At 44.7% G+C, this 16,388-nt stretch overlaps 1 protein-coding gene across 2 annotated transcripts; it reads left to right on the top strand.

Annotated features, from left to right (window-relative positions):
- Positions 1 to 6,677: 6,677 nt before the first annotated feature.
- On the top strand, positions 6,678 to 8,824 carry LOC147900289 (uncharacterized). 2 transcript variants are annotated; one of them, XM_087377134.1, is made up of 3 exons: positions 6,678 to 8,038; positions 8,293 to 8,465; positions 8,578 to 8,824. In XM_087377134.1, the coding sequence occupies exons 1-3, from the start codon at positions 6,962 to 6,964 to the stop codon at positions 8,690 to 8,692; spliced, it is 1,365 nt and encodes a 454-aa protein (XP_087233260.1). In that variant the 5' UTR covers positions 6,678 to 6,961; the 3' UTR covers positions 8,693 to 8,824. The 2 variants fall into 2 exon arrangements, with proteins under 2 accessions (XP_087233260.1, XP_087233261.1); XM_087377135.1 differs by lacking the exon at positions 8,578 to 8,824 and having other exon boundaries at positions 6,678 to 8,071; positions 8,293 to 8,405.
- Positions 8,825 to 16,388: the final 7,564 nt, after the last annotated feature.

Genomic DNA, 16,388 nt, shown 5'->3' with positions numbered 1-16,388 from the left:
ACTCTCTGACTGCACACTTGTCATCATAAAAAACAACCTGAAATCCTCCTCGCAAATTCTTCTTTATTCTTGGCACATAGAGAACATCTGAAATTTTGAAATCTGTGCCATCAGTGGATGTGAGAATAATGTCTCCCACTCCACACATTGAATAAGAAGAATTATTCGTACAAGTTACCTTCTTTTTGGTGGGTGGAGGATGCAGAGATACAAACAGACTCTTCTTGGAAGTAATGTGCTTTGAAGCACCACTATCAAAATACCAAGTATGAAGTGTCTCATCGACACTAAGAGAGCATGCATCCTTTGAAGTATCATAACTGCAAGTCAAGAAAGCATATGGGTCATCATCATTAGTGGCTGTAACATCTGAACTACCCACTAAAAAATATGAAGTGCAAGACAGAAAGGCATAGTGCTCTTCAACAAAGTTGGCTGCAACATCTCCCCCATCATGGGAATGTGGAACTGATGCATCTGACACAGCCATACCAGAATCCCTTTTCTTCTCTTTGGCTATGCGCTTCTTGCATTCTCTAATATAATGACCTAGCTTCTTGCAATAATGATAGATGCCCTTCTTTTTCTGCTTATTTGTATCACCCTTTGCCTTATAAAAAGACTATCCAAAATCAACTTTATGCTGATGTGTGGGCTGATTGGCATGTGGCTTTTGCTGCCCCTTACCCTTGGGTTTGAACTTGGAGAGCATAGCATGCTCGCCAACCCGGGTTGCCATATTTCTGCAAGTCTATTCCTCCTGCAACATAAGTCCTACCAACTAGTGAAAAGAGAGAGGATTGCTGTCCCCCTTCAATGACAAATTCAGCGAGGTTTGGAAACCAAGATAGGACTTAGGAAGAGAGTTCAGAGTGGTGGTGATCATCTTTGAATCCGGAATGACTTCATCAATATTCAGCAATCAATTCTTGAAGCTTTGTGAGGTGAGAATTCATGGAATCTCCCTCCTCCATATGCGAATGGGAAAGTTCTTGCTTCAGAAAGGAAACCCTAGCATCATTTCTTGCTGCTGCAAACATACTCTCTAGTATCTCCCAAATTGCCATAGATGTCTTGCATGACCGAATATGAGGTATAATGAACCTCTTGGCAAAAAGAGAAATTAGTGAAAGAGCTTGTGCATTTCTAGAGTCCCATCTTTTCTACTCTGTTGTGGGAGCTCCTGGAGCGGCGGCTCCAACTACTTGTGCTGCATTTGCACCTCTACCCTTGCCTCCAAATGTAGGAGTGACAGGTGTAGTCACTGTATTTGGTCTTGCTTCATCTCCACTGACATAATCTAAAAGATGTCTACCAACCAAGATATTGCGAACCATGAAACTCCACAAGGAGTAGTTGGTGCCATCCAACTTATCTTCCTGTGTGAGAACCCTAAACACCTCATTGGGGTTGTTCTGAGCCATTTTCACCAGATAATCTCAAAAAAAAAAACAGCAAACTAACCAAGTGAAATCCCTTCCTGGGATATAAAATGCATAAGTAAAATCTGCCCACAGTGACAAATATTGTCATAGCCTGTCAAAGGCTCAAAATGCACTTCAATTATCTTGTAAATGCTCTCCAATGTCACTCAAAAATACCTGCAACAGTCACAAAGTGCTTGTACACTGCCAAATTGCATCAGAATGTCAAAAGCCCCAATTTCTTCAGGGAAATTACATCCTAAAGAGGGAAAATTGCTTGAAAGCCCCAAAAATGCAAGAAATTGCTATGTAAAGCAAAAAGCACCAAATTTTTGCAAGAAATTGCAACTCAAAAAGGGGCAAATTGTCTGAAAGCCCCAATTTGCAATTTATCTACAAAAGGAGTAAATTCTACTGCCAATGTGTCCAAATGAAAATTCCCAAAAGCCTGCAAAGCTAGCTGAATGGAGCTATATGGCTTTGTACGGCTGGTTGAAGCTAGCTGTACAACGTTCTATGGCTGGTTGGCACAATCAGTGCGGGTAGTACGGAGCAGTAGGTACGAATAGTCAGCACAGGACAATAGGGGCAGTCAACGCAAGAGGTACGAAAAATTGGCGCAGGATGTACAAACAAGTGGCATAGGATATATGGACGGTTGGTGTAGGATATACGGACGGTTGGCACAGGACGTACGGATGGTTGGCTCCCATTGTACGATTTGATGTACAGACATGCACATGTATGGACAGTAGGTCGTGGCACTTGGACCCGGGGGATTCACTCTTCATGAAAGGGGGACGTCACCTGCGTGCATGAACTTCAAGAAAACCCCCTATTTAAGATCCATGTAGGATGATAAAACACCCCTATTTAAGCTTATAAGATACCACCAAAATTCTATTATGTCCCCCCTTTCCTTAAATCTACGTTCTTTCTCAAGCATTTAGATCACACAATAAGAAAGTTTAGATTACTTTCCCTATGACTATTTAAAACCATACACAAAACCAAACTTGTTTGGACTAGTTATCCAAGGTAGCCTATACTATGTCCCCCCCTCTTAAATATGGCATGGCCCCCCTAACTTAAATTCAATATTGGGAAAAAATAAAAGGCCCCCCACCCCTAATGTATAAGCTTATGCCTCATTAAAAAAAACCCCCCTATTGTACACTCACGTGATATCATAAGTTTCCTCTTGTGAATCCCCCGGGCACTTGGAACAGGGATGTAATGGCTTCATAGCAGTTGCTTGTAGGTACATAATCCATGCGTCTGTACGGATAGAGCTATTGCACATGCGATGCTATTATACAGAGATGATGAGGCTCAAGGTGAGATTAGTGAGCAAGGAGCAGCTCGGGCTGGGAGCAGGGAGCTGGAAGCTGAAGCAGGATATAGGAAACAGGAGCTTAACAAGGCTCTGATACCAAATGATGGAAAAAGAGAGAGCAAGAGAGACAGAATGCTGTACGTAAGTTGCAATAGATAAGATGAACAACATACGAAGCAGGGAAAGGTTTTGTCTAAGTGACAAAACCTTATCCTTCACTAACTGTAGTTAGTGAACTAACTGGGGTTAGGGGGGGAAACCTCTAAAGAGGGAAAAGTGCCCCTAACCTACTTATTACATTACATTGGTCACTGCCTAGAATATAATAATAATTCTAACACTACTAAAGATCGAAAGATCGAAAAAGTGCCAGTGATTAAAGTGCTGTATTTTTCTCTTTCATGGCGAGCAGCTTGGTCCATGACGGATAACTCTCAAGAGCAAACGTCGCCTCGTCGAATTCGCTACACCTACTTCACCAGAAACCGTGCTCGACTAGAAGGTCACTAGAAGCAAGCACATAGACATGATCATGAGGATATTTTCCATGATCCCGATTACACACCAAGTGGAACCAATTCTTCCAACAATTTTGTGCATCGCACAGAAGTAAGTGAAGTACAGCTCGAACTTACCCAATTGATGATACAATCACTTGCTGAAGAATTAATCAAGAGGAGTATTGCGACAAATTTCGTAGCACAATTTTTTGTACAAGCTCAAAGAAAACTCGACTTCAATCCTCTGCTTCCACCTCCAAAAAGAAGACAACAAGTTCCACCCTCAAACACAACAACAACAGACAAGGATGCAGAATCCCTTGGTGAAATCAGCTAAATTCACAGGCAAGAAAAGACAAGATGCTGATAGTCATGTCGGACAGTTTGAGACGAGATGGGCTGCAAGCGGATTCGGACAACTGTCAGACCTCATAAAAAAGGAATAGTTTGCCGCAACATTTAATGGTAAGGCAATGAATTGGCTTATGCAATACGGTGTAGCTCATTTTCAAACGTATGATGATTTGAAAATTGCCCTTTTAAGTCCTTTTCGTAAAGAAAAAACACCAGAAGCCTCATACTCAAGAAACTTCAGAGAATGAAGCAAAAACATCTGTTAGTTGAGGACTATGCACAGATGTTCAGAAATCTGAACAGGAGGTTGACAAACACTCAACAACCCACTGATGAGCAGGTGGGAGATTATTTTTGTAAAGGACTCAACAAAGAATTAAGGACAGCAGTAGCTGGCAAAGATCAGCTCGGAGGAGTAAATGATTTCAACAACATGGTTGATGCTGCACAAAGAGCAGAAAGAAGACTTGGCACTAAGTCAAGGTCAAAAAACAAAAGAGGAAAAGACATTTCGACTCTGATACAGATTTTGAAATAGAAACAAATGCTGATGCAGAGGAAGAGGAAAGTGATGCAACAACAGATAACACATCAGATGAAGAGAGTGATGAGGAAGAGACCTCCAAGAAAAAGAAAAGACAAAGCAAGGACAAAGACAAATCAAAAGGCAAGAAGAAAATAGACAAGCTCTCTAAGTTAGAGCAGATGATCAAGGAGCAATTGGAAACTTTGAAGACACCCCCACCTCCACCTAAAATTTCTTGTGCATTTTGTGGGAAGGACAATCATGAGAAAGAACGATGCTGGTACAATCCAAATTATAGGGGAAAGGTTCCACCTCATGTACAAAACTTAAACAATGAAGCCCCACCTATGACAACCAATTAGATTGCAGTAAGCAACCAAGGACAACAAAGATTCAACAATCCACAACAAAGAAGACCCAATCAACAGAATTGGGGGAATCAACAAGGGCAAAACCAGAATCAACCATGCACATACTGTGGCATGGAAGGACACAGACAGGGTCCTCAATGTGAACTTTGGTGCAAGCATCGAGGAGAAAGAGGAATCCCCGTTATCAACTACAATGCACGTGGTAATCAGAATCAGCAACAGCAGCCACCACCAGGCATTCACATGATCTATACTTGGATCCTATAAATGAGGATTACAAGCAACAAACTCCAAGAAGTCAGAGTAGTATACAAGCACTGGCAGTGACAAGATCTAAAGGTATAAAGCCCATGCCCGGCCTTGGAGATGCACCAAGAATGACAACAAAGCCAATCAATTGGCCCAATCAAGCATAGGTCAGAAATCAAGCTCTACAGCAAATACTAGAGGAGGAGGATACAACCTCTTGGAATACTACGAGGGTAGGAAATCACTATTATGGGACTCTCCTTCACAGTTACATTTGTGGTACTCAGGATGGAGGAAAGAGATTGTGCATATTCCATGTTATTGGGCAGACCATGGTTGAGAGGAGTTGCCAAAGTAAAACAAGACTGGGGATCAGAACTAGCTTATTTTATGCAAGGCGGAAAATGTTAGGAATGGCAATAGCTTGACAAGTGTTTTTGGCTTGCCCTCTGGGTAGCCTTAACAATGCTTCAAATTGGGCAAAGCAGAAATTAGGCATTTTTAGAATTTTTGGAAGTGCATTTTTCCTATTGGACAATATGTTGACTCTTCTTCATTGGACTTGAATGCAGACTTTAAAGTGGTTGACTCTCTCTCTCTCTCTCTCTCTCTCTCTCTCTCTCTCTCTGAGATATAGGTGTCCATGCAGGGAATTAGACCCTGCATCGCAGGCACTATCAGTTCCCTTTATCATCTGACACCTTTTCTTCCCCCCCCCTAAACACCCTCTCTCTCTCTCTCTCTCTCTCTCTCTCTCTCTCTCTCTCTCTCTCTCTCTCTCTCTCTCTCTCTCTCCCCTTTATCTCGCGGGGTCTTCCTCCACACCATTTCCTTTTTGTTTGCTTTTTTGGCCTGCCCTCTGGGTAGCCTTAGCAATCGTTCTCATTTTGTAAAGAAAAAATTCATAATTTTTAGGATTTATTTGCTTCTAAAATAGGTGTGATGCTTTGATTGGATGCCGTCAAGTCCACTAATGGCTTTGAGACGGTGGTGGGAGTGATCATTCAAGACTTAGAACCCCTCGTTTTTATTGTCATTCCGTCTCTCTCTCCATTCACTATCTCCTTTGTTCTACATTTTGGGCAGGCCTTATGAATGACAAAAGTCATTCATCTCTTTCACTTGTTTATCTTGGGAAGGCCTTATGAATGATTAAATATCATTCACCTTGTTCCCTTACAAAACACAATAATATAACAATAGAAGGAAAAGACACATAGATGGAGCAAAGAGTGAAGAACTGGCAATCATTGAAGGAGGGATGGAGTGTTAAATAATTTTCAAACCGATTCTAGAGCGAGAAACTCCACTAGACAAGTGAAATTTTGGTCTTCCACAAAAATCGGGTGCATTTCTCTCATGACATTACCCTCCGGCGGGGATGAAATCGGGTGCATTTCTCTCATGACATTACCCTCCGGCGGGGATGTCACTAGCCCATTGCTTTGAATGAAGGGTTCAAACTTGAGCATGAACCCAGCCAGGTTGTCGTTGACTTGAAACAAAGCAAAGAAGGTAGTCAAAATTGCCTCAAGAGGTAGGGTCTAGATGAAGCCACGTGGATGGACAGAAAGCGACCTGCATGAGGTGGGGTTCGGGGCTTTATTAGCAAATCTAAAATTTTATTTCGGAAAATGGCGAAAGATCTGGATGGACGACTATATGAATGACACGTGGAGATAAGATTCGCCCGTACGCAGAGATGGTCCAGCGGGGTGGGGTCTGCCGCGGGCACTGATTAGCTGGGACAGCGACGGAGCGTGCGCCACGTGGTGGGCGGCACTGATGATAGCCATGTGACGTTTCTTTTACGAAAAAATAATAATATCTATATATTATATTTTATAAGAGAAACGAAAATCGAAATAATAAAATAGTTGTCTTCTCCTTTATTTAGTTTGTAGCTCTATAACGCTGTTCATGCAGAGCTTTCCTTCCGCCATAGCCGCCGACAGGCCATAGCAATAGCTCTCCCTGCGTTTCCCTTCAGTCGTACTTCATAAGATAAGATGTTCCACCTCTCTGTGTCTGTTTCGCATCTTCAATCCTCTCCCCCTCCCTCCACTAAGTAGTTTCCGACTTTGCTATCGTCCTTTCAACAGCTCCTTGCATTCCTATATGACTCATTTGTTTCCTTTTCCAGTTCCCTGCCTCCTATAGACTTATCTTCTAGATCTCAGAACATCCATAGCATATTCATCATGCTGATTAGAAGCTCCTCCACCCCCATTTTGGGTTCCCTGCTGCCTCTTTTTTCTCATTCTGAGGCTCTCCCTGGGGCTGCACAGAACGAGTCTTTTCTTGGACCAGAGAGTGCCAAGTTCCCCCCCACTATTTTTAGGTCGACCTCGAATCTCCGCAAGTTGACGTCTGCGGGAGGTCATGAGAACCGGCTTGGCTGCGAGACTTTCTCTGGCGAAGTAGGTCCGGATCTCCATGGAGAAATGGTTCTTTGGCCTAGGTTTAGAAGAGCACAGTCCGAGAACGATCTGCGCAGCCTTTTTATAGGGTCAGCAGCTACCCGTTCCAGATTTTGTGCGAGTTCTGTTCTCTGTTCTGATAAGTTTTGGCCCAGTCTGAATAAGAGAAAAGCGAGTTGCAACGAAAGAAACAATAAGAGAAGGCGAAGGTCTTTGAGCTGTATCCCGTCTGCTTTTTTACGGTCGGCCGCTTTGGATAGGGAGGACTTCATTCGTAAGACCGATTCAATAGAACTTGAAAATGTGGGAGGTGAAGATATACGGACAGTCTTCGGCCGGATTGGCATTAGCTGCGTCGAGGAATCGGATGCTCAGACTCTCTTAAACCCCGCGAAGGGCACAGTTTTACAATTTAAAAATGCCGACCTTGTTGGTACGCCCACGAGTTTCTTGTCGGATGCGGAGATATGCAACACGAGATTGAAAAACAAACAAGAGAAACTAGTTTCCATGGGACTGGAAGAACGAGGGAGAGGAAAGCGAACCGTTTCTCAGCTAGTCAATATAGATAAGTACTCAAGGATCGGATCCAACGACGGAGTCTCGGTGGTGTATGAATCCCGACCCGTGGACTGCATCGAACAATCGAAACTGCCCTGGCGCACTGAAGGAGGAGAGGACGTTGGTGGCCCAACAGGAGCCGGAGGTTCAGGCAAAGGAAGGCCGCGCGGCACTTGCACTGGCGAAGGTCCTGGAGGTGCTGACGCCGACTTCACAGACCTGCACTACCAGAAAATGCTTAGCGAGGATCCTGGCCACCCACTGCTTCTAATGAATTACGCCCAGTTTCTCACGGAGGTTCGGATGAATCAGCTTCGGTCGTTGGGCTAAGTATTGTTACGCTATTTTCCCGGTTGTTGCAAGGATGACACGGTTAACCGAACGGATTCTTACGCTACCCGTTGCAACTTTCGTGGTCGTAAAAATATAGTACTTAGACATTCCAAGGCGATACATGCCGTGCAGCCATGTTATCTACATGTAGTTCACGATGCTTTCCTCTGTAGAAATTTTTAAGATTTTGCAATGTCATATCGTTAATGTTGTTGTAGGCTAAGCGTGATTACAACAAGGCTGAAGAATACTACCAGAGAGCTATTCTCGCAAATCCTAGTGATGGACAGGTACTAGCACTATATGCCAATCTAATCTGGGACAGGCATCGAGATCATGAGCGGGCGGCGATCTATTTCGAGCGGGCGGTGCAAGCAACACCGGATGACAGGTAAAAGCAGGGCTGGACCGAACGTTAGGATATAGAAATGTTTTGTGAAGGTTCAAGTAGGGATCAGCCTCCTGGATTGATAAGATAAATGGCTAAATGGCTCTCTGTGCAGCTATGTAATGGCGGCATATGCTTCTTTCTTGTGGAACTCCGAGGAGGAGGAGAAGGAAGAGGGAGACACAGCCACAGCTAAGTTACCAACCCTGCCGAGCTTGGTCTCAGCCTAAAGATATGTAACAAACTATTGCCATTCTGTTCATCAGCTTCTAGCGGTGGACTGCAATCTTGAACTCTATAACCTCTGCTCATTAATTTCGATAGATGAACGAGAAAGCAAGATTGCACGTAGGCTTTGCATACCAATTTATGGCAGTAACGTTAACTTATAAAGTGGCAGTGTTTCTGTTTGGTCTTGCTTGCAGTTCACATGAGCGTTTAGCCAAAGCAATATATTGTCTGTTAGCGAAGTTTAAAAGTCTAATGTCTGTTAGCGAAGTTTAAAAGTCCTGGCCCCCTTCTAGCCCCCTTCTATTTTGGTTCTTTCTTTCTCTCACTCACACACTTTCTTTTTTCAAGAATTCTCTCTCTCTCTCTCTCTCTCTCTCTCTCTCTCTTTGCAAATCATTCGAACTTTCCTATACACGGGCTTCCATCACACGAGTTGCAAATTAATCATTCATTCATCTTGACAATTGTTTTCCTTTGACATCCTTTGACAGAACCAATTGAAGGCAATGCTCACAAGTACTTGTACTCACTTGTTTAATTTAAGCAAAAAAATGCTTCTGATGGATAAAAGATTTGGGAAAGTATGGATGGTGCAAGAGTAATAGGAGGAAGCAAGGTAATGTCCAAAGGTAGTAAAGCTTGTGAATGCGCTAGGACTGCTCATAAAAGTAAGCGCAAGATAATAGGAGCGAAGTAGCAACAGAAATCAAAAAGCTTGTTGTTTGCTTTCAATAGAAAGCAAATGAGACAAATGTAGCATCGAAGTAGCAAGAGAAAGCCAATAACTTGCTATTCAAGGGTGTTGAAATAATGTTCGGTAGCTCCTCCTCCATAGATAGTGGTGTTCCTCCATCTTTGTGTATGCATAGTCTGTAAGAAAATAATACAAGGTCTATGCTCAACAGATAATAGGATCTCGTCGCACGAGGGAAAACAAGATAGTATGGAGAATCAAAAATTTGATTACTGTAGAACTGATACAATAGATGGTGTTGCCTCCCAACCGTGCGCTCCTGTGAAAGAAGCTTCGATGGCGTACTGGAAACAGTAGAAGACGGAGGCTGGATGCTAAGGAATCAGGGTTGTTGTAGCCAGTGATGAAATGGGCTTCACGGGCTTGCTCTTATATAGCCACCAGTTGTAGTCGGTTATGCTCACTTGGGTGACCAACCCAGTCCGCCCAAAACGATCGACTGGCGGTCGGTCCCGAAATAGGCCACCGACCATACGATAAAACCGGTGCGCAAAACAAAGCAACTAACCTGCGATCTCCGTTGGGCCCAGAGCCATCCGGGATTATTTGAGGCTCCAAACGGGCATCACAACCCGAGAGTGGGCTGCCCCGAGAAATGCTCCGTCTACCCTCAGTGCAGTCAGTCAAGGGATGCCTTCCCGCACTTGCATGTAGCCTAGTTGGCAGCGTGCCAACTCTATCTGAAGCCGTCCAGCCATCAGGCCACACATGGCCCCCATCTGGTGTCTAAACCAGGACCTACCGGATAACCGAGCTACTCAAATGCCTTCTCCTCATATGGGGGGCTTACAAGTAGAGTTAGCTGGTTCCCGCATAGTTACACGAGAGTGGAGCATTGATATCTAACACCCCCCCTCAATGTCCACCCGCAAGTGAACTTACTTTTTTGGCCCAATGCCAAGTCGATGAAGATGCCTCTCCAGCAAGTCTCTTCCAAGAGCCTTCGTGAAGATGTCCGTAGCATTCTCTGTAGTCGGACAGTACACCAAGTTGACCTTTCCATCCATGATGAGCTCGCATCCAAAGTGATATTGAATCTCAATGTGTTTCGTGCGAGCGTGGAGCATCGGGTTCTTTGCAATCGCCATGCAACTCTGATTATCACATGATAGCTGCGTAGGCTTGTTCTGCACTGCACCCATGTCCCCCAAAATCCTCCTCAACCACACTGCCTCGCAAGAAGCAAAGCATGCAAATTTGTACTCGGCCTTGGTAGAAGAAAGAGCAACTGTGGGTTGCTTCTTGCTGACCCATGACACAACTCCAGATCCAAGTGAGAAATAGTACCCTGTCACTGATCTCCTGTTGTCCACGTCTCCTGCCCAATCCGAGTCACAAAATCCGGTCAAGATGTTGCCCTTGGTATAGGTGATGCCATAATCAAGTGTGCCTTTTATGTATTTCAGCACCCGCATCCGTGTCCTCCAATGGTTCTCCGGGGCTTATTGGAAAACCTGCTTAGTACACCAGTCGCAAAACTGATGTCTGGCCGTGTGTTGCACAGGTAAATCAAGCTGCCCACAAGCCTTCTGTATTTCGCTTCGTCCACTAGTGGTGATGAATCCTCGTTTGAGAGCTTCGCGTCAACCTCCATAGGGGTACCAACTGTCTTGCTCTCAGCCATGCCAAATGCCTTCAGTATCTCTCCAGCATACTTCAGCTGTGAAAGGAAGATCTGTTTCGGCTCCTGCCAAACGTCAATCCCCAAATAGAAATGCATCATCAGTCCGAGGTTTGTCATTTCAAACTCTCTTCCTAGTAAATGCTTCGTCTGCAAGATCTTCTCTTCATGGTTCCCTGTTATGACAAGGTCGTCCACATAAAGGACCACGATCATACACCTGCCTCCTTCTCTTGAGATATACAAATTTGCATCAGATGGGCTCCTCCTGAACCCGTTTTGCAGAAAGTAGGCATCAATTCGCTGGTACCACGCTCGTGGGGCCTGATTCAGCCCGTAAAGTGCCTTCTTCAGTTTGCAGACTTTACCTTCTGAACCGGGGATCTCAAAACCTGGTGGTTGTTCCACGTATGCCTACTCCTTGAGATCTCCATTTAGAAAAGCGGATTTCACATCCATCTGAAACACGGGCCAACTTCCCTGGGCAGCTAAAGCCAAAACACTGCGAATTATGGTTAGTCGAGCTGTGGGAGCAAAAGTATCTTGATAATCAAAACCATGTACCTGTGCAAATCCTTTTGCCACGAGCCGAGCATTGTACTTATCCAACGTGCCGTCGGACTTGTACTTGGTCTTGTACACCCAATTGGTTCCGATTACCTTGCATTTTGGTGGTTGATCCACAAGGTCCCAAGTGTTGTTCTTCATTATGGAGCCATACTCCGACTGCATAGCCTCCATCCACCTATCATCGCCCTGTGCCTCTTCAAGACACTTGGGTTCATCAGCACCTCACATCTGTCATCAAAGCATAGTTGACCAAGTGTTTCTGCGCCCTTCTTTGCTCCTCTAATCTCTTGGACCGGCGGTGTTCGGATGGTTCCTCCTCAATGGCTGGAGGTTCTCTGCCGTCCAAAAGCTGCTTTACCCACTTCGGAAATGGCCATTGCCATTGTGGTTCTGCAGGCTCTTCTTCATCTTCTTTGTCTTGAATCCTCCCAAGCACCATTGGGGGAGTTCGGTGTGCTATTGGTGGTGGTACTGGATGGATATCTTGGTCTTGGTTGTCTGGGAAGGAAGCATCCTCCTCCAATTGATGCGACTGTTCTGAGAAGACCACATTGCGACTTACAATTACCTTCTTGGTAACAGGGTTATAGAGACGGTAACCCTTCGCCTCTTCATTGTAGCCCAAGAAAATACACTTCCGGCTCTTCGGTTCCCATTTGGTCCTGGTAGCATCAGGGACATGTACAAAACAGTCACATCCAAAAACTCTGAAATGTGCAGCTGAAGGTTTCTTACCAGAAAAGGCTTGCAGTGGAGTCATCCCGTTCATAGACTTCGTGTAGCTACGATTCAGGATGTAAACTACAGTGTTACATGCTTCAGCCCAGAAAGTCTTTGGCAAATCTTTCCCTTTCATCATACTCTTGCCCATTTTGCAGATGATGCGCATCTTGCGTTCTGCTACTCCATTTTGCTGTGATGTATGTGGCGGGGGTTTCTGCCTCTTGATTCCGTGACTTTTGCAGTAACTTTCGAATTCAGTTGATGTGAACTCTCCACCTCTATTTGATCTCACCTTCTTCATCTTCCTCCCCGTTTCTTTCTCGACCATTACATGCCATTCCTTGAACCTACTAAAAGCCTCGTCTTTAGTCTTCAGGAAGTATATCCATATCCTTCTACTGTAGTCGTCGATTAGCGTCATGAAGTAGTAGGAACCACCCAAAGCTTCCGTCTCCATCTTTCTGCAGAGGTCCGTGTGAACGAGCTCTAGAGGAGCCTTTACCCAGCTGGCCTCTTTAGGAAAGGGATGCCGATGCTGCTTGCCCATCATGCAAGCTTCACATACATCGAGCAGATCTGAAATTTCTGGTAGGTCTACAATCGTTCCACTTTTATGCATCTCCTTCAAAGAACTAATGTTTAGATGACCAAACCTCTCATGCCACAGCTTAGTGTTCTTCACATCCGCTCGAGCATTGGAAGCTGAGAGTTCATAAATGTTGTTGCGCCGTGTACCTTTACCAACGACCTTCGCTTGAAGATCCAGAATCTGTGCACCATTCTTATCGAATTGAACTTTGAGGTTCCGATCCGTGATCGCAGAAACGGACAACAAGTTCCTCTTGATATCTGGCACATAAAGAACATCGGACAACTGTTTCACAACTCCATCTGACTTGAGAGCAATCGTACCTTTTCCTTTTGCTGGACATTTTGCATAATTACCGACTGCTACCAGGATGTCATTCCCTACCGACTGTAGAGAGGTATACCAGTCCTTCCGACTGGTCATGTGGCGCGATGCACCACTGTCAATGATCCACGGTTCATCCGCAGGTACATGAACTGCCTCCGTGCAAATCTCCTCAATTGCGATGAACAGCTCTACTGGTACTGCCTGCGCGCTGTTGCTGGACTCTTTATTCAGCACCGTAATAAGACCATCGTACTTTGGTGGGAGAATCCGTATGCACCTTCGTGCTAGATTCTTGTTGATGATGGTGATTCCAATCGCAGTCATCTGATTGCGCAGATTCTTCACCCTGGTGATGAACTTCTCTGCCGCTTCAGACTCAGACAACTTCTCGTTTGCGAGTTGAGTCTCCAGATTTTGAATCTGCGTCTGATTCGTGGTCTCGTACTGATTTTTCAAGACCGTCCTCTGCTGTGGTGACATGTTGAATTAACGCCATGACGGAATCACTAACACTGCAGACAATAGAACATAGCGCATCTGCATTTCTTCTTGTCCACACGAGAATCTCATCCGCAATTGGTACTATTTGTTGTCCTGCATTGACTGGATCCGGTCTCACAACCGGCCTCACGTCCACCCCAGTAGCAGTGTTTCAAAGCTCATTGAATGGTGGGATTCGCAGTCTTGTGGGCTGGGCCATCTCTCACAATCTGCTCGCAAACAGAAAACACACTACCAAATCTTCTTGCTAGAGTCCAGGCTCTGATACCATGTAAGAAAATAATACAACATCTGTGCTCAACAGATAATAGGATCTCGTACGCAAGAGAGAAAACAAGATAGTATGGAGAATCAAAAATTTGATTACTATAGAACTAATACAATAGATGGTGCTGCCTCTCAATAGTGCGCTCCTGTGAAAGAAGCTTCGATGGTGTGCTGGAAATAGTAGAAGAAGGAGGCTGGATGCCAAGGAATCAGGGTTGCTGTAGCCAGTGATGAAATGGGCTTCACGGGCTTGCTCTTATATAGCCACCAGTCGTAGTCAGTTAGGCTCAATTGGGTGACCGACCTAGTCCGCCCAAAACGGTCGACTGGGGGTCGGTCCCGAAATAGGCCACCGACCATATGATAGAACCGGTGCGCAAAACAGAGCAACTAACCTACGGTCTCCGTTTAGCCCAGAGCCCCATCCGGGATCATCTGAGGCTCCAAACGGGCCCCACAACCCGAGAGTGGGCTGCCCTGGGAAATGCTCCGTGTGTAAAAATAGTGGGATAGAAGGAAGGAGTCTCACTTGCGGCTTTCTCGCATACACAATGGGGGAATACACACAAAGGTGGAGGCTGAAAACAATTTCCTCTTCTTAGTTGTGAAAGCCAAAAGAACTCTAGTACAAAGAAATAGAAGAACCCTATATGTGGGTCTCAAACCAAACTCAGCTAACTAAGGTGGCATACTAACTGAGCCACGAACCAAAGTACATAAAGATAGCTGTCATCTAGCTACTATTCATGGGTGGTGTACCAACCACATCTGCAGCTAACAAGTCGGTGACCTAAATGCACAATGGTCACCCTGGCATATCACGAGTGGAGCTCGATATCTCAACACTCCCCCTCGAGCTCAATCCCAATTCTTGCACACCAAGTAGGTCTCTGAACTTGCGTAGCTTCTCTGCACCCAATGCCTTCGTGAATATGTCGGCTACCTGATCCTCTGTGCTAACATAAACTAGATCAATAAGACCTAGTAAAACCTTCTCCCACACATAGTGATAATGCACCTCAATGTGCTTTGTTCTGGCATGATAGACTGGGTTATTTACCAAGTGTATACTACTCATGTTGTCACAATAAATGACAACTGGCCCATCTATAGACTGATGCATATCATAAAGTAGCTTATGCAACCAAGCTACCTCACATGCAGCCATTGCTGCACCCCTGTACTCAGCCTCTTTGCTCGACAAGGCAACTGTAGGCTGTTTCTTGCTGCTCCAAGTGACTACAGCACTCCCAAAAGAGAACACATATCCACTGGTAGATCATTTATCAGAAATACTACTAGTCCAATCAGCATCAGTGTATCCATGTAACTGTATCTGAACCCCAGTCTCATAAAATAGTCCATACTGCAATGTGGAATTCACATACCTGAGTATGCGTCTAGCCGCATCCAAATGCGGTTTCCTTGGAGCCTGCATAAACTGACTTACCAATCCAACAGCATAGCTCAAATCTGGCCTGGTAATAGTCATATAAATCAAACTTCCTACTATGCGCCTGTACATAGCAGGGTCTTCCAGAAGCTCACCTGCATCTGCGCTCAGCTTCACATTCTGCTCCAAAGGAACTACAATAGGCTTACAGCCTGTCATCCCATATTTGGACAGCATGTCCAATCCATACTGCCTCTGCAAGAGCCGTATCCCACTTGGTGATCTAATCACCTCAATGCCCAAGAAATAACACAGCTCTCCCAAATCCTTCATCTCAAACTTCTGCTTCAATAGCATTTTCACATGAAGGATATCTTCATCACTATCACTTGTGATGATCAAATCATCAACATAAATGACAAGCAGCATAATACCTTTCTCTGTTTTTCTCACATAAAGTGAGAAATCTGCCTTGGAAATCTGAAAGCCAATAGTGACAAGATACTGTCCTATCTTGTCAGACCATGCTCTAGGTGCTTGCTTCAAGCCATACAAGGCTTTCTTCAACCTACAAACAAACTCAGGATGAACAGCATGAACATAACCTGGTGGCTGCTCCATAAAGACCTCTTCTTGCAAGTCACCATGCAAGAAGGCATTCTTTACATCCATCTGATGTAAAGACCATCCCTTTGATGCAGCCATAGCAATGACTGCTCTTACGGTTGCCATCCTTGCAACCGGACTGAATGTTTCTTCATAATCAATGCCATATGTCTATGCATACCCGTTGACAACTACTCTTGCCTTGTATCTGTTCACAGAACCATCTTCATTGTGCTTCACCTTATAAACCCACTTACAGCCAATTGCATTCTTGTCTTTAGGCAAAGGCACCAATTCCCATGTAGCATTTGCTTCCAAGGCATCCATTTCTTCATCCATGGCTT

This window comes from Dipteris shenzhenensis, chromosome 7, assembly GCF_047967505.1.
Source record: "Dipteris shenzhenensis isolate YYH24624 ecotype China chromosome 7, Dip_SZ_1.0, whole genome shotgun sequence".
NCBI lineage: Eukaryota > Viridiplantae > Streptophyta > Polypodiopsida > Gleicheniales > Dipteridaceae > Dipteris > Dipteris shenzhenensis.
Note: the sequence above shows the minus strand (reverse complement) of the source record. Positions and strands in the feature narration are given on the sequence as shown.

Bases quoted from the DNA above. Each gene is read 5' to 3' on its own strand.
- LOC147900289 (XM_087377134.1), top strand. From the start codon at position 6,962: ATGCTGATTAGAAGCTCCTCCACCCCCATTTTGGGTTCCCTGCTGCCT. The intron at 8,039-8,292 runs GTTCGGATGAAT...ATGTTGTTGTAG, and splicing joins ACGCCCAGTTTCTCACGGAG to GCTAAGCGTGATTACAACAA. The intron at 8,466-8,577 runs GTAAAAGCAGGG...CTCTCTGTGCAG, and splicing joins CAAGCAACACCGGATGACAG to CTATGTAATGGCGGCATATG.